The sequence below is a fragment of the Gopherus evgoodei genome, chromosome 1 (genome assembly GCF_007399415.2).
Source record: "Gopherus evgoodei ecotype Sinaloan lineage chromosome 1, rGopEvg1_v1.p, whole genome shotgun sequence".
NCBI lineage: Eukaryota > Metazoa > Chordata > Testudines > Testudinidae > Gopherus > Gopherus evgoodei.
In genome coordinates this window covers 36,930,455-36,949,179 of record NC_044322.1, presented here as the reverse complement: position 1 = coordinate 36,949,179, position 18,725 = coordinate 36,930,455, and the positions used below count along the sequence as shown (strand labels likewise).

General features: G+C 43.5%; 1 protein-coding gene across 2 annotated transcripts in view; it reads left to right on the top strand.

Annotated features, from left to right (window-relative positions):
- The window catches only part of LATS2 (large tumor suppressor kinase 2), a 64,884-nt gene that overhangs the window by 34,151 nt on the left and 12,008 nt on the right, over positions 1–18,725 (top strand). For both annotated transcript variants that reach the window (XM_030561823.1, XM_030561833.1), the window contains exon 3: positions 14,338–14,470. In XM_030561823.1, coding sequence (XP_030417683.1) covers positions 14,338–14,470 — 133 coding nt within the window. The remainder of the gene's footprint in view (positions 1–14,337; positions 14,471–18,725) is intronic.

Here is an 18,725-nt window from a genome sequence, read left to right as displayed (position 1 = left end):
CTGAATAAAGATGTATAACATTACAAGGTAAAAGGAAGTGGCATTATTGCTCTTGTACACGAAAGTCCTGGAAAATGAATACAAAGTGTAATGCATTATGTAAATAGCATTAAGAAACCTGAGTTGGAGCTATATATAATATAGTATCCTGATGCTTTTATTTCTGGACAGTGAGCCCAGTGATTCACCATATTGAATCTGGATGCCCAGTTAATGATTCACGTACACCCAGCTTGGAAGAAACATTATTCTTTAATCCTGTGAACATTTGTAAACAACATGACTATTTTTAATATATACTCTGTTCTGTAGTAGTGAGGGGGGAGGGAATAGAAGCCAGTCACTTCTAATGTCTGTATCTGCAGTAAAAAAATGCTTGGTGTACTGCGCTAGCAATCTCATGCATAATATTAGCCAAAAGCATTTTTGGCTAGCACTTGAGTAATAAAATTAGCAAATACATTACTTACAGCTGATGAAGAGGAATAATCTCCTCATGGAACCTTCAGTGAACTGCTGTTCTATCCAGACTAATTACTTGCTCTCATAGTCAGGTCAAGAAACTGGTACTTCAGTATTAACAGCAAGATGTTGGAGTTGGAAGGGGGTTTATTTTTCCAATTGGCTACTGGCTATTCTGCTGCTCTGGAGGGCAGCTAGTATGGCCTACTATGACTATGGCTTTCTCTGCCTATATGGACTGTACATGGCTGGTTAAAAATATAAAATATCAAGGCCCCAGAAACCATTTATTTATTTATTTATTTAAAATAAAAAATAAAGTGTTAGGACCTGATCCAAGAGGGGCTGGGCACCAGCAATTCCCATTAAATTGCAAAGCTAACAAAAACATACATACAGTGCTATTTACATAGTTGTGTACCTGTGTAGGTAAAGGAGTGCTCTTGCCGGGAGTTGCCACCTTGCTGTAATGTATAATCCAGTTGAGATGTGTACAGTTAAAGCTAGATTTTTGAAAACTATATGTTCAGAGCACAGTTGTGACATCAGTGTACAAAATTGTGCACGTTCAAATTAGAATTAACATCTGATATGCATAGTGCATTCACTCTGGAAAAAATGCTAAATTGTTCACACCTAATTATCTAATTACCGCTTAGCACATACTTTTCCATGCATCTATTACTTAGGCCACGTCTACACTACAGCATAAAATCGAAATTATTAAAACCGGTTTTATAAAACTGGTTTTATAAAATCGATTTTACGCGTCCACACTAGGGCACATTAATTCGGTGGTGTGCATCCATAGTCCTAGGCTACCATCGATTTCCGGAGCGGTGCACTCTGGGTAGCTCAGTAAAAGAATGAGACCAATAACTTCGATTTCCGTCCACACTAACCCTAAATTGATATAGTAATATCGATTTTAGGGTTACTCCTCTCGTTGGGGAGGAGTACAGAAATCAATTTTAAGAGCCCTTAAAATCGATTTAAAGTGCCTTGTAGTGTGTACGGGTACAGCGTTAAATCGATTTAACGCTGTTTAAATTGATTTAACGTTGTAGTGTGGACCAGGCCTTAGTTATATTGAAATTGGACTTGTGCCCTTAGATGGCCACATCCCAGCTATATCCACCTTAGGGCTGTCAAGCGATTAAAAAAATTAATTGCGCGATTAATTGTGCTGTTAAACAACCATATAATACCATTTATTTTAAATATTTTTGGGTGTTTACTACATTTTAAAATATATTAATTTCAATTACAACACAGAATACAAAGTGTACAGTGCTCACTTTATATTTTTGATTACAAATATTTGCACTGTAAAAAACAAATGTATTTTTCAATTCACCTTATACAAGTACTGTAGTGCAATTTCTTTATCATGAAAGTTGAACTTACAAATATAGAATTATGTACCAAAAAACCCTGCATTCAAAAATAAAACAGTCTAAAATTTTAGAACCTACAAGTCCACTCAGTCCTATTTCTTGATCAGCCAGTCACTCAGACAAACAAAGTTAGTTACAATTTGTAGGAGATAATGCTGCCTGCTTCTTGTTTACAATGTCAACTGAAAGTGAGATCAGGTATTCGCATGGCACTGTTGTAGCTGGTGTCGCAAGATATTTATGTGCTAGATGCGCTAAAGATTTATATGTTCCTTCGTGCTTCAACCACCATTCCAGAGAACAGACTTCCATGCTGACGTTGGGTTCTGCTTGATAACGATCCAAAGCAGTGCGGATGGACGCATGTTCATTTTCATCATTTGAGTCAGATGCCACCAGCAGAAGGTTCATTTTCTTTTCTGGTGGTTTGGGTTCTGTAGTTTCCGCATTGGAGGGGCATACAAACTTTTAGCATATCTGGCATGTAAATACCTTGCAATGCCAGCTACAAAAGTGCCATGGGAACGCCTGTTCTCACTTTCAGGTGACATTGTAAATAAGAAGCAGGCAACAGTATCTCCCATCAATGTAAACAAATTTATTTGTCTTAGTAATTGGCAGAATAAGACATAGGACTGAGTGGACTTGTAGGTGCTAAAGTTTTACACTTTTGTTTTTGAGTGAAGTTATGTAACCAGAAAAAAAAATCTGCATTTGTAAGTTGGCCTTTCACAATAAAATATTGCACTTCAGTACTTGTATGAGGTGAATTGAAAAATGCTATTTTGTTTATCATTTTTACAGTGCATATATTTATAATAAAAAATATTGTAAAATGAGCACTGTGCCCTTTGTATTCTATGTTGTAATTGAAATCAATATTGAAAATGTAGAAAAGCATCCAAAAATATTTAATACATTTCAGTTGGTATATTTATTGTTATAAGTGCGATTAATTTTGTTGTTAGTTGTGTGAGTTAACTGCGATTAATTTACAGCCCTAATCCACGTCATTTGGCTCTCTTGGGCATGCAGTAGGATTTGCATGTTTAAGTGACACCTACTGACAAAATCTTTTTATATGCACAACTGTGCATTTTTTTAGTGTGATTCAGGCACATCTCTATGAAAATGTAGCCATCCTATCAGTCCTTTTGTAAAAGGACATTGTCAGCCTGCAGGGAGTACTATCCCCTGAGCCAAGAGGCAACAGTGACCTTATCATGGGTGTGTTTTGTCCAGAAACCTAGTCACTGAGTATATCTACACTGCAATTAAAAACCTGCAGCTGGCCTGTTTCAGCTGACTCCCACTCGCCAGGCTCGAGTGCTGCAGGGCTATTTAACTGCAGTGTAGATGTCCAGACTCAAGCAGGAGCCTTGGGGTCTAGGACACTGATTGGTACGAGGGTCCTAGGACTCAAGATCTCCCACCTCTCAGGGTCTGGAATCCAGGCTTCCACTTGAGTCTGGATGTCTACAATGCAGTTAAACAGCCCCATAGTCTGAGCCTCACGGGCATCTCATTGCAGTGTAGACATACCCATCGTGTATTTTTTGTGTGATGGAGGTTTTATTCTAGTGGGAGGTTTTTACTTAGTGGAATTTATAAACTCATGAGAGCAATTTACTAAAAACATTGTTCCTTGAATTTTATATTGGTTCCTTGTTGAATGCTGCAATGTTTATTTTAATCTCTTAAATTGGACTTCAGTACTGATATCAGTAATGCCTCCCTGAAGAACACATTTGCCAATTTCATTAAACCAGAGGGGAAAAATCCTCTGTCCTGTACTTGTTTGGATTGACTGGACTGTGGGGGAGTCTCAAACAAGTCTTGGCTCATGGCATAGCTGGACTTCCCCCACCCCTCTGTTGCATGTCCTCTATCGTCCTCTGCTTCCTCCTTTGCTGCCTCCTTGTCCTCGCTGTTCACACCAGGAGCCTGGAGCTCAGGCTCCTCAGAGAGTTCCATGGTGGCGATAGTCTCCACCAAAGATGGCATGCGGCTCTTTGTAAAAGCAGCAGGTCTGCAGCTCAGCACCAGATTGACTATTGGCCTTCTTGGTTTTCTGATATGCCTGATACAGTTCCTTCGCTGCTGCTGGTCCCTGTTGTATCCCTTCTCCTGCATCCCCCAAGCAATCTGTGAACAATTGATCACAATCCTCTTTACAACAGCCCTTAACTTATTCAAAGACTGTTAGTAGGTCCACTCTCAGTTTTCTTTTCTCAAGACTAAATTTACCCAGGTTTTTTTAACCTTTCCTCATAGGTTATGTTTTCCAAACCAGTGATCATTTTTGTTGCTCTCTTCTGGACTCTCCAATTTGTCACCATGTTTCCTAAAGCATGGCACACAGAATTGAGACACAGTACTCCAGCTGAGGCCTCACCAGTGCTTAGAAGAGTGGGACAGTTACCTCCTGTGTCTTACATATGACAGTCCTGTTAATACCCTCCTGAATATTAGTCTTTTTGGCAAGTGCAGTACATTGTTGACTCATATTCAGTTTGTGATTCACTACAACCCCAGATCCTTTTCAGCACTACTACCACCTTAGCCAGTTATTCCCCATTTTGTAGTGGTGCATTTGATTTTTCCCTTCCTAAGTGAAGTACTTTCCATTTATCTTTACTGAGTTTCATCTTGTTTTATTTCAGACCAACTCTCCAATTTGTCAAGATCATCTTGAATTCTAATCCTGTCCTCCAAGGTGCTTGCAAGGGGGGAGGGATAGCTCAGTGGTTTGAGCATTGGCCTGCTAAACCCAAGGTTGTGAGTTCAATCCCTGAGGGGGCCATTTAGGGAACTGGGGTAAAAAAAATGTCTGGGGATTTGTCCTGCTTTGAGCAGAGGGTTAGACTAGATGATCTCCTGAGGTCCCTTCCAACCCTGATACTCTACAATTCTAAGCCCTCCTAGTTTGTTGTCATCTGCAGATTTTATAAGCATGCTCTCCACTCCATTATCAAAGTCATAAATGAATACAATAAATAGTACTGGATCCAGGAGTGACCCCACTATATACATCCTCCCAGTTTTGACAGCAGACCAGTGATATTTATATAGCTTATATTCTTTTTAAACTACATCAACAACAAGTATGCCACTGGCACAGGACACTGGACTAGATGACAACCATTACTGTTCTGGGATGGCAATATTTACACTACTTTGAAAGGCCTACTAATTGCATTGCTTAAACTAACGGAATCCTATACATAAGGAATCCTGTACATGCTCCTATTAGGTGCTGTGTTTTTTGGGTTGTTATTTTGTTTTGTTGTCATTTTGAAAAAGAAGTTTTACATGTTTATGGAGAAAGAGAGAATTCATTGATGCACAGCTATTCAAAGAAAACTTGTTAACCTCTGGATTAGCATCTGCCAGGGAAGGGGAAATAGAAAGATAACATACAAGCATTACTGGGGGCAGTAAGTCAAAGATGATTCTTTTCTTCCTGGGGCCTGAATTGAGGATCATCTGATCCAGAAGCAATAGGCTCCATCACTGCTGCTTTTCTCTCCTACTCCTTTCTGTTTTTCTGGCTTGTAAGAGGAGTGGGAGCTTCTGTCTGTCAATGAGCCCAGCTGAGGAGTTTTCCATTCTCTCTCTCTTTCTTTGTCCGTGTAGTTAGGGTGTTGCCGTGGTCATGTAGACACTGCAGGTTACTTACATCCGCTGTTGGCTGTCATTCTTGTCAGTTTCATGGCTGGAGCTGTGACACTAACAAGAAAACTGCTCACAGCTTGGGCTGTCACCCTGGGATGGGTGGGGAGCTCCAGCTAGAGCCTGGCTGCCCCCAGGCTTCCTTCTCCCAGCTGAGCTTGCCTTGCTTGGAGCCAAGCTGTGCCAAGGTTCCCTGCTCCGCACTGGGAGTCTGGCAGCTGCCCGGGCTCTCAGCAGACAGTGGGGAGCACTGAGCTAAGAGCCTGGGGGGCAGCCAGGCTCTCAGCGGGGAGCTGTGTGTGGAGCTCAGAGTGGACTCTCAGCCCCCCACACTGCCCCTCTCAAGTCAGTGGAAGCACTCCTAGTAAAGACACACACCCCCACCAGAAGGAGAGTAGTGTGGAGATGAACCACCATATGCATAGACAATCGGTGCCTCCCTATACTGAGGGGGGGGCCCCCACAATTTAAAGGAGAGAACATGTGATTTGTCCCATGTGTCCTTCGTCCAGTGACCCCTGCCCTGAACCCTTGCGCTCTCCCTGCCACACATTACCTGCGGGAGCTCTGTTCTTCTCTCCCTGCACCTCCCCCCAGTACTTTTGGCCGCTCTCCCTGGCAGCCGGGCGGGAAGCAGGATGGAGCCGTTTCCGCCTGGCTGAGAGAGAGCGGTGTCCTGCTCCCTGCCTGGGCTCAGCTGCCGGGGACAGGGGCTGAGCAAGCGGTAACCCCCTCTCCCTCCTGCCATGTTTCTGGCTCGCTTGGCTCTTGTCCCCAATAATTGAGTGGCTGCCGCCCAGGCCCTGCTGCCAGGGATAGAGGCTGAACGAGTTGGAACCCCCGTCCTCCCCGGAATGCTCAGCCCCTGTCCCTGGCCGCCAAGCTTGGGCAGGGAGCCAGAAATGAGGAGTCCACGGTGTGGGAGGAGGCTTCAGCCAGGCGCTCTCAGGCAGAAGTGGCTCCATCCCGCCCTCCACCCTGCTAACAGGAGAACAGCTGAACGGGTGGAGGGGGTAGGTGAGAGGCGCAGGGAAAGGAGGACAGAGCCCCTCTCCCTCCCCATGCTGGCAGGCCAGTGGAGGGGGGGTACATGATTCCCCACTCCATGTCCTCCCTACATGTTGCCTTTGACCATAGGTCAACTTACGGCATGTCTACATTACAGACTTGCATATCTTAACAAGAGAGTGCATCTTCATGTTTGGCCTAAAATACATATAAGAATAGGGTTTTTTGTTTGTTTCATGAGAGAATGCATGTGGCTTTTTTCATGTGTTGCCCTCAAGGGATTTCTAGGCCTATTACAGTTAAACCCATTTCAACAAAAGTGTTTGTATACATACATACATACATACATACACACTCAGATATTGACTTTAACAGGAGTTATGTAATTAACTCTTCCTGGGTTTGAAAGCCTTGTGTAATTTTTTTTTTAAACATGCAACATCTCTTGAATGAAATGTTTACATCTACAATCTCTATCTAGAAATGCCTTGTTATAAGTCATCACTGCATCTTACAAGCATTTGTTTGGAAATGATGAGCAGCCACACTTGCCAATAGAGAACAAAACCATTATGTGCAGTTTATTAGTTTAATGCAAATGTGTTACATTAAAGTATTTTAAAATGGTTTGTATCAGTTGTGAAGTTTTCTAGGTAATTTTGTCATTTTCTGATTCTTATTTTCATCGGCCCCTTTCTATGTCAGTTCCATGCAGCTGGCATGATGCTCACTCTGAGTAGGTATAAATATACCTGCCTCCCAACTCCAGAGGCTGGAGCTTCTCCCTGCTGGGGTATGAATTCCTGATTCTGGGTAGAGCTGGTTGAGAGAATCAGAAAATAAACTTCATGCCAGTCTTGTTTAAATTTTTCTGACTTTTGTGAAATTGATTAATTTTTTTGAAAATCAGAGAAGTTTGACCAGCTAGATAGTTTATAAAAACCTGATAAATAGTTTGAAAATTATTTTATTATCAAAAGCAATTTTTGAATGAAAATTTTTGCCAAAAAATTGACATTTAAATTTTTTTTGGCAACTCTAATTCTGAGCATCTGAAATGGAAATCAAGCCCCTGTCTTAGTTTTACTTTGCATTACTCTATTCTCTCCTGATACACGTTACCATTGCTATTCTCTGTCTGGGAGGACTAAAATAAGCTTCCTTTCGACTTCTGTTAATGGTGCTAGCAGTAATCCCCTTTCTAGCCTGGGAGCTGAAAGCATTGCTGCTACAAGTCCTCCCTGCTTCCACCTGCTTGGGTCATAAGACAAAAAGAATAGGGTTATGAACCTTGGTTTGCACTTTAGTGCTGCATAACATTGCCTCCATACCAGGTATTTATTTATTAGTTTAGTACTGTGCTGGGGAATGGACAGACATTCAAAGATGACCAACTTTCCCTGCAGACAGATTACTATCTAAGGGCCAAACCATTATATGCTTCCTCACAGTGAGCACTCCACGGGTAGTACTGAATGATACTATTACAACCTTGCTGTAAGAAATAAGGGAGGAAATCCTTTAGCGACTTTTAAGTGTCTGTCTGTCTGTCCTGTCCCATCCCTCCCCACTCCATCTTCTCCTTCTCACCTTAACTTTAATCCTCTCAATGTTCCAGACGAAAGAAAATTATTTCTTCTTCAGGTCATTAATTTGAATATTGAGTAAAGCAATTTCTGACATGAATTTCCGAGCACTGATCATCTTATTATGAAATGTGCAATGTCTGTTGTTTTTGCTATCTAAACCAGTGTTTCATCTACTCAAACAGCTTGAGCCCCTGTCACCATACCAGACATACTGATCTTAATCATGTTCATTACAGTAGTGCCTAATGACCATCCAAGAATGGGGCCCATTGTTCTAAGCAGTCTACAAACACAAGGTAGAAGTAGACTCTCCCACCTCAAAGAGCTTACCGTCTAAATAGATAAGACAGGCACAGGGTGAAGGAAGGGCTATAACACACAAGCAGAGTGAACAATATGATGGCAGCAAACATCATGTCGGTTCCACAACTTTCATCTTCTTGATTAAGTATTTACTAGTGACTTGAAAAGTGTTCTAAATTCTAAAAGCTCATGCTCCAAAACGTCTGGTAGTCTATAAGGTGCCACAGGACTCTTTGCTGCTTCTAAATTCTAGTTGTCTCTTGGCAATAGCCTGTTTTTGTTCATTCTTTAAAGCTTATTAGTCCCCAGGCTTATTTTTATTTATATATGTGTGTGTGTATTATATATGTTTATATATAATATGGGCTAGGCTTGAAAGGTTAATTCTCATGTCTTGATTGTCTGTTCTGGCACAATCTTGATCTCCTTTTCTTGGGGAATTTGTATCCATTTCCTGCATCTGTCACCCAACCTTATTTGTGAATGGAGAATCCAGTAATTAATTTTGTTGTTGTGGTTAGCAATTAAGTATCCTCGCCAAATCTTGGAGGACCTATTGTCTCCTTCAGACGCAGTGTTCTCAGAAAAAGTATTGCTTACCTCTTGAGCAATCTTCAATTCAATGATAAATATGTTTTGGTGACTCGGAGCTTTTTGAATGAAAAATGTTGCTGGACAACCCTGTAGTACAGCAAGAATGCTAGGCTCTGCCAATGATGATGGCCTCCAGCCAGGCAGGAGGCTAAAATGGGGAAAGCCTTCACTGCATACACTAAGATAAAGTATATACACTTATCTGTTTACTGTCAAACACAGATATTCCTTGTTGGGCATCAGAGCTTAGAGGTGACTTTCCTTGTGGCAAAGTCTTGTTGCTTATTGTAGAGCAGCTATCTGCCAGCTCAGGGCTTGTGGTAAGTGGCACAGGGATGGAACTAGGGGTGCTGTCACACTCCCTGGCTTGAAGTGGTTTCCATTATATATAGGGTTTACAGTTTGGTTCCATGGCTCTCAGCACTCGCACTATATAAATTGTTCCAGCAACCCTGGATAGTGGGAGTGAGAAATAGATCTGGTGATTACCATTGTTTGGTTATGCAATCCACTGTCACTGCTTGTAGCTGTGGAGGCTGGAAAGTACACAAACACCTGTTCCTCTCTGTACACCACCAAACATGGAAGACAACTTCTCCACCCCCTCATATTGAGTCCATACTTTACATGAGATGCTGACCTGGTGGCTGCTTAAGTGCCTTAGTTTTTACGTTAGAAACATTGAATGTCACAGGTATGTAGCAGACCACTTAAATCTCCTTGCTCAATGTTTTAACAGGTAACAGTATTTTTAAAAGCAGGTTTTTTCCCCTTGTTTTCTTTTTTCAGCCACAGCCAATGCTAAAGAAAAGGTGCACTGCACTGAGAGTGTTTGAATTCTCTGAAGAGAATACATAGAATGTAAAGAATGACGTGTGGCTGGGATTGATCTGTTCCCTTGTGACTTCTGTGCACACTGCCCCAAGCTTGTGTTTCTTATTAAAGTCTGGCCGCTGGCTGTAATGTTAGCTTAAAACGCAATCATCAGCTAGATTTCTAAAACCATAATGCAACTTAAAGTATTTGGCTCAGTGAAAAGAAAATAATCAGCAGCTAAGGGCCTGATCCAACTCCCATTGCACTCAATGGGAATCTTTTTGTTGGCCTCAGTGGGAGCTGGATTGATTTCTCTGTCTAAAAGAATGTTTTGGCTCTGAAATTACCATTGGTTATTGCACCAGGCAGATTTTTTTGCCTCATTTCTGCCTTTTCAGTTCATAAAAATTTTGACTTTAAATGAGGGAGTAAATCCTCAGGAGTTGTAAATCAGTTTAGCTCCAAGAACTGTTCTATTATTTTCCGAGAACCTCTCTACTCTATGGTAGCATGTAATCTATCACTCCCACAAAAAAGAATTGAGTTTTATTATCTGTGCTGCAAGTCCCTGAGATGTGGTCTCCATTTGCATAGACATGCTATAGTTTCATGAATCAACATGATAGATAAGGGGTGGGCAAACTACGGCCTGCAAGCCATGTCCGGCCCACTCGACCTTTCAATTCGATCCTCAAACTACCGCTGGGGAGTGGGGTCTGGGGTTGCCCCAATCTGCGTATGACTCATAGACTCATAGGTCAGAAGGGACCAATCTGATCATCTAGTCTGACCTCCTGCACAAGGCAGGCCACAGAACCCCACCCATCCAATTTTATAACAACTCCTATCCCAGGACCGAGTTATTGAAATCCTCAAAATTGGTTTGAAGACCTCAAGCTGCAGAGAAACCACCAGCAAGCGACCCGTGCCCCACGCTGCAGGGGAAGGCGAAAAACCTCCAGGGCCCCTGCCAATCCGCCCTGGAGGAAAATTCTTTCCCGACCCCAAATATGGCGATCAGCTAAACCCTGAGCATGTGGGCAAGACTCACCAGCCAGCACCCAAGAAGGAATTCTCTGTAGTAACTCAGTTCCCATTCCATCCAACATCTCCCCGCAGACCATTGAGCAGACCTATCTGGTGGTAACCAAGATCAATTGCCCAAATTAACAATCCTATCATAACGTCCCCTCCATATACTTATCAAGCTTTGTCTTAAAGCCAGGAAAGTCTTTTGCCCCCACTACTTCCCTCGGAAGGCTGTTCCAGAACTTCACTCCCCTAATGGTTAGAAACCTTCGTCTAATTTCAAGTCTAAACTTCCTAATATCCAGTTTATACCCATTCGTCCTCGTGCCTACATTAGTACTAAACTTAAATAATTCCTCTCCCTCCCTAACGTTAACCCCCCTGATATATTTATATAGAGCAAGCATATCCCCCCGCAGCCTTCTTTTGGCCAGGCTAAACAAGCCAAGCTCTTTGAGTCTCCTTTCATAAGGCAATTTTTCCTTTCCTCGGATCATTCTTGTAGCCCGTCTCTGAACCTGTTCCAGTTTGAATTCTTCCTTCTTGAACATGGGACACCAGAACTGCACACAGTATTCCAGATGGGGTCTCACCAACATCTTGTATAACGGTACTAACATCTCCTTATCCTTGCAGGAAATACCCCGCCTGATGCATCCCAAAATCGTATTTGCTTTTTTAACAGCCGTATCACATTGGCGACTCATAGTCATCCTGCTATCAATCAGTACCCCAAGGTCCCTCTCCTCCTCCGTCGCTTCCAACTGATGCGCCCCCAACGTATATCCAAAATTCTTATTATTAATTCCTAAATGCATAACCTTGTACTTTCCACTATTGTATTTCATCCTATTTCTATTACTCCAGTTTACAAGGTGGTTCAGATCTTCCTGAATAGTATCCCTGTCCTTCTCCGTGTTAGCAATACCCCCCAGCTTCGTGTCATCAGCAAACTTTATTAGCACATTCCCGCTCTTTGTGCCAAGGTCAGTAATAAAAATGTTAAATAAGATCGGTCCCAAAACCGATCCTTGAGGGACTCCACTAGTGACCTCCTTCCAGCCTGACAATTCACCTTTCAATACGACCCTCTGGAGTCTCCCCTTTAACCAGTTCCTTATCCACCTTACAACTTTCATATTCATTCCCATCTTTTCCAATTTGACTAACAGTTCCCCGTGCGGAACCGTGTCGAACGCCTTACTGAAATCTAGGTAAATTATATCTACCGCATTTCCTTTATCTAAGTAATCCATCATCTTCTCAAAGAAGGAGATCAGATTGGTTTGACACGATCTACCTTTACTAAATCCGTGTTGCAATTCGTCCCAATTACCATTGACCTCTATGTCCTTAACTACTCTCTCCCTTAAATTTTTTTCCAAGACCTTGCATACTACAGACGTCAAGCTAACAGGCCTATAATTACCCGGATCACTTTTATTCCCTTTCTTAAAAATAGGAACTACATTAGCAATCCTCCAGTCATACGGCACAACCCCCGAGTTTATCGATTGCTTAAAAATTCTCGCTAACGGGCTCGCAATTTCACGCGCCAGTTCCTTTAATATCCTCGGATGGAGATTGTCCGGGCCCTCCGACTTCGTCCCATCGAGCTGTTCAAGCACGGCCTCTACCTCAGTTGCGGTAATATCCACTTCCATATCCACATTCCCGTTTATCATCCCTCCATCATCGCAAGGTTCCTCACTAGTCTTATTAAAAACTGAAGCAAAGTACTTGTTTAGATGTTGGGCCATGCCTAGGTTATCCTTAACCTCCATTCCATCCTCAGTGTATAGTGGCCCCACTTCTTCTTTCTTTGTTTTCTTCTTATTTAAGTGGCTGTAGAACCTTTTTACTATTGGTTTTGATTCCCTTTGCAAGGTCCAGTTCAATGCGGCTTTTAGCCATGGTTCCGTGCAGTTCCCAGAAGCAGCATCATGTCCTCCCTCCGGCTCCTACACATAGGGGCAACCAGGGGGCTCCGCATGCTGCCCCCGCCCCTACCTTCAGCTGTGCAGATCCCATTGGCTGAGAACCAATTTGTTATATTGACACCCCCCACCTCCCATGTAGACAGTGCTATGTTGGTGGGAGAGCTTCTCCCACTGACATAGCTACCACCTCTTAAGGAGGTGAATTAACTGTGCCAACAGGAGAGTTCTCTCCTGTCGTCTTAGCGCTGCTTTAGTGCTACAGCAGTGCAACTGCATCCGTGCAGCTGTGCTGATGCAGCATTTTAAGTGTAGATTTACCCCAATTTAAGTGCAGAGTTGAGATTAGAACCCAGGAATCCTGAGTTCATCAAAGCACATATAGTATTAAACTCCCAACTCTCAGCTGCTTGCTTCGAACGCTACTCTCTTGGCTACCGCAAATGTACAGCAGTCCTCCTAGGTAAGTAGCTTTTCTTGCAGCCACAGGCTCCTGGGCTGTGATATAGGGCAGGTGGCGCAAAGCAGCAGCCTCTCCCCTTTTGTTGTTCCTGGATGCACTGCCTTGGTGTTGGCTACTGGGGCTGCAAGCAAGGGTTGGGCCCTGTCCCCGCTCTGGAGACAGCTGGGGCACAATGCTGGAGGAGCAGGCAGCTGGTGAGTTTCCCACCTTTCCAGAGGAGGTTGCGCTCAGGCTTTGGGCTTCACCCTTGGGGTAGCAGGTCCCAGCTGCAGGGCTTCAGGCTCTGGCTGCACAGCAGTGGGCCCCGGGCTCTGGCTGCGCAGCTTTGGGCTCCATCCCCATCCCCCAGTCACGGACCTTCAGGCTCTGTCCCCCCACCCTCACCCCCACCCCAAGAGGCCACTCTGAGGCCGCAAAAAAAATTGTCCTGAGAACCCCTGTTCTAAACAGACCCAACTTCTTGTTGTCTTGCAGAGGGGAGAAGAGACATGGGGAAAGCTTACAGGATATGATGGCTGGACAATGTTTATACTAAATGAACCTCCTGGCTTTTTAGCAGGGTTTGCCATTGAAACAGTACCTGTGCCAACATGTATGATGAGTTTTACCTGAATTTTCCTAGGATATGTGTGTGATTCTTGTTTTCTTAGTCTATGTTGTTTATATGAGTTTGTTTATAGCAGCAACATTTGAATTACTTTTTAAAAATTTGCACTAATGTAGAACTATAGCAAATGAGAAAATAAAATTAAAGAACTGTAGCTACCAGAATTTCTAGCTGTCATTTGGCATACCACAGAACAATGCAGTCCATTTCGGGTGTGGAGTATCAAATACCGTGCCAGAATTTGAGTATCTAAAAAAACAAAACAAAAGTCACTTAACTCACACAAATATTTTTAAAACATACAAGTCCAATTGGTCGTAATCAGTCCTGATTTGGTATGAATTGTATAATATATTGTTTTAAATATAAAAAGTCCTGTTGATCCCTAGACTAAGAGATCATTCTTGATTGTTGTCTGACTGTATGCTTTACCTCTTACTCTGCTTTTAATTTTATTTAGGAGATGGCTGTACGAGCTCTGAAGCAGACAGGCAGCAGAAGCATTGAAGCAGCTTTGGAGTACATTAGTAAGATGGGCTACCTGGATCCTAGAAATGAACAGATAGTACGTGTGATTAAGCAGACCTCGCCGGGTAAGCATAATTTCCTTTAAATTAAGCATCTCTTTCTTGCAATATATTTATTTTTAAAGTGAATATGTTGCTGGTGAAAAGAGCTGAATTGACAGTAGTGGGCAGGAGTTTTCTGTTCACAGGAACTGCAACACCAGCTTCTCCACTCAGTGCTGCCAGTGTGCCTCAACCCTGTTCTATGTAGTCCACTTTAAGGAGAAAGAGGGCAAGGCCCTGCATGCGCCACAGCAAACTGGACATACTTTCTGTGGCAAGGTCCCTAGATTCAACAGGAGTCTGGTCTCACAGACTGGAAATGCCCAGCAACTTCATGGATTCAATAGAACTGAAGGCCAGAAGGGACCGTTAGATCATCTGCTCAGACCGCCTGTATATCACAGGCCATTAACTTTCACAGTAACTTGTTTGACTAAATTATAACTTGTTTGGCTAAAACATATCTTCCAGAAAGGCATCCAGTCTTAATTTGAAGACATCAAGAGATATAGTATCACCTTTCTTGGTAGTTTATTCCAGTGGTTAATCACTCTCACGATTAAAAATCTATGCCTAATTTACAGAGGTAAAATCACCTCCTACTCCCAGGCTTACTCTACTCAACCGAGTTTTGCCGGCATAGCTATGTTGGCTAGCAGTGTGAAAAAAATCACCCCTGCAGCAGACACGTAGTTATGTTGGCAAACCCCTGGTGTAGTAACACCTGTGCCACCAGAAGAGTGCTTTGGTAGGCATAGCTAATGTCATTCAGGAAGGTAGGGTAGCTATGCCAGCAGAACTCCTATGTGCTTACACTACATTTCTACTAGCGGGCTCTGCCAGCATAGCTATACCAGCAAAGACTGTGTAGTGTCCACGAGGCTACTCATTCCTGTTTACATTTCCAAGGACTGCATTAGCCCTTTTTGCCACAGCATCGCATTGGGAACTCATTCTCATTGCTTCTTCTCTGTGATCCCTACATTCTTTTCAGAGCCTCTGCTTTCCAGGACACAGTTCCCATTCTGTGAATATGGCCTGCGTTCCTTGTTCCTAGATGTGTAACGCTGCAGATGGCGTTATTAAAGTGCATTTTATTTGAATGGGCCCAACTACCCAGAAATCCATTTCCTCTCTGCTGGAGCTGGTTGGGAATTTTTTTGACAAAATTTTTTTTTGTTGGAAGATTCCAATTCATTGAAACAAACTTTTTTGCAGGAATGTGCTAGTTTCAACAAAAGTTTCATTGGGAGGATTTCTCAGGTCCGGGATGGAATTTCTGATCAGAGAGAGAGACCCACCCACTCCAGAGTAACCAATAGCCTGGTAGAAAACGAATAGACATCCTCTAAGTCAGTGGTTCTCAACCAGGGGTACGTGTAGCCCTGGGGGTACACAGAGGTCTTCCAGGTAGTATACCCACTGATCTTGCCTAATTTTACAACAGGCTACATAAAAAGCACTAGCAAAGTCACTACAAACTAACATTTGATACAGACAAAATGAAAAGTAAGCAATTGTTCAGTAATTGTGTGCTGTGACACTTTTTTGTATTTTCGTTTGATTTTGTAAGCAAGTGGTTTTTCAGTGAGGTGAAACTTGGAGTTAGACAAGACAAATCCGACTCCCGACAAGGGTACAGGAGTCTGGAAAGATTGAGAATCACTGATCTAAGTAATTCGACCTATGGGATTGGATAGCATTGTCATTACCGGGATAGGGGAAGTGAAGTGGGATGGGCTTAACAGTAACCCACCTCTGACCACTTCTCTGGCCAGAGGTGGGTTTTTATATGTTACGAGTAACTGGTAAAGTTGTACGGTCTCGTCTGTATTGGAAAACTTGTACCTAACTAATTAACAAAATCAGTTTAAAATCAGTTTAGTTACAATGGCACAACCCCCTAATGTAGATGCACTTAAGCTGATTTAGCTTAATGCAGTAACTTCCCTCACCATCTCTCCCCATTCCAGATCCCAATAAGGGCACTCTGCTGGTCCAGGGTCTGTGCTGGGGAGGGAGTTAAGCCTGGGCAAGTCTAATGAGGAGTGGCTGGGAAGAGAGAAAGCTGGAAGAAGGGAAAGGCCCATGGAGGTTACTTGCAAAAGCTGGGGACAAAGCCATTTCTCCTGTTGGGGGTGATAGTGGCTACCAGGGACTGCACTCTATGAGGGAGTAGGGTATGGAGGAGCTGCTCTGGGTTCTGCCATGTGTGGGGATGGGCCCCGCTGCCTTTTCTACAAATCCTGCACTTTCAGGGGGACAGTGTAGGGGAGTGACGGGGAAGTAGAGTACTTGTAGAGATTTCGTAGCCCAGGCCCCCTTCCAGGTGTTTTGTATGGGAGATGATAATCTGGCAAACAGATTGGTAACTGCCAGGGTTCCTCTCTCCTTTTTTGGACTTGGGCACAAGGTATGTGTAGACAGGGCCTCAGATAAGCATTAGGAAGAATTTTTAAAATAATATTGACAGAATTATTTAATAACCATGTTTTCCTTATATGTAGGGTGGATTTTTTTCTTTCAAATATATTAAAATCCTTATCCCCTGAATGCACATATTCCCTTTGGTAGGTCAGTTCACATTTTTGAAACCCAGTTCTTGCAATCTTTCCTGCCTAAAGGTTCTAGTTATCCAGCTGTTTTTCATTTTCTTTTGCTTTTACTTCCTGATCACATCCTGGTCTCATTTAAACAGAATGCCAGACTATGGAGATTTCAGGATCAAATCACTACTGCAACTATTTAAAGCCCTTTTCTTTTACGTTCTGTTTAAGCCTTCGTTTTGTTATCCTCAAAAAAGCCAAACTCAGGTGGCTTGTGATTGGCATGTGTCTGTTTGACATGCCAGAAAAACATTTTGATTTCTGGTTGTGTAGGCCTCCTGCAATTGATTAGATGGCATACGAGCTTTGCTGGAAGCATTTAGATTCCCAGTGTGAGTGTTTAAATCCTTGCTTCAGAGATTTCCAGTTACGGTCTATGGCATGTACGTTTTCAAATCCTTTTCCTTTCTTCATATGGTTTTAACTTTTAATGTTAAAATTGGTAGCACATTTTTAGCATTCAACTGAGAGCCAAATGGAGCCTATCTGAAATCAGCTGTGGATGAGACTGAAAGAATCAGTGTTCTCTATGGTCGTAGTTAGTGGACGCTACAAAATACACTAAGACGTAAATTCTTCCAGATGAAACATATGCAGCCTCAAATTTTGCCTTTCTAGATAGGACAATGTGGGCAAAAATCATTTCTGGTGAGTCATATACCTCCACAGACCCAAACACTTCTCAGTCTAATCAGATTCACTGTCCCAGGTAATGTAAATTACGTCTCTGTACCAGCAAGTCCCCATGCACAACTCCAAAGGAGGACAGTAATGTTCACACTGTTGCTTTTCTTCAGGGTTCCTGATGGGGAAGCAGCTTCAGTTTGCAGTCAATGCTCCCTATGTGCCATGCCAGCAGAGATGCTGAGTGGATATACTGCATCAGTGCCTCTGCAAGCCACATTCCCTTCCAGACCAGTGCCAGCCACTCTTCTGGCTGTGCTGCCCCAGCACAACCCCATTTCTACATGGGAGATTTCTGCTTCCACATCCATATGTATCCCTGTGGACCTTCTCCAAGGGATAATTGTTTACTCCTGGGGGAATTCTGTGCCACTGCACATGTGCAGAATTGTATGTCCCCCGCAGATTTCTTTGCTTCCCTTCGGAGAAATGACTTTCTGATGGGAAAGCCACAAGAGTGGTCGTGCGACCCTCCCCAGCAGTATGTTTCCAGTGCCCAGGGCAGCCAGCGGAGAGGTAAAACACTGTGGGGCAGGGGATGGGACTAGGGAAGACCCAGCTGGTGGCTCCTACCCTGCGCTGGGCTCAGCAGCTAGTTCCAGATGGGCTGGAGAGGACCGGACTTCCTCGTCCCCTGCACAGCAGCCGGGGCCATGTCAGACCCACCCCCAGATTTCTCCCCTGGCTATAGGAAGCTCTGCAAACTCTTCCCTCCCCTCTTCTCCCTCACGCTTCCTGCACCCATCGCTCATCAGCTGCAGGGGGAGTGATCACTGTACAGGAGGCTACTCTCCCATCCCCCCAAACCCTGTGCATCCAGACCCCCTCGTACCCAGACCCTCCCACCGAGCCTCCCACCCAGAACCCTCCCTGGCGAGCCCCACTCCCCCTACACCTGGACTGGCCCGATGAGCCACCCATACCTGGATCCCCACCCTACCGAGCCCCAACCAGCTGCACCTGGATCCCTGCCCCACTTACCCAGCATC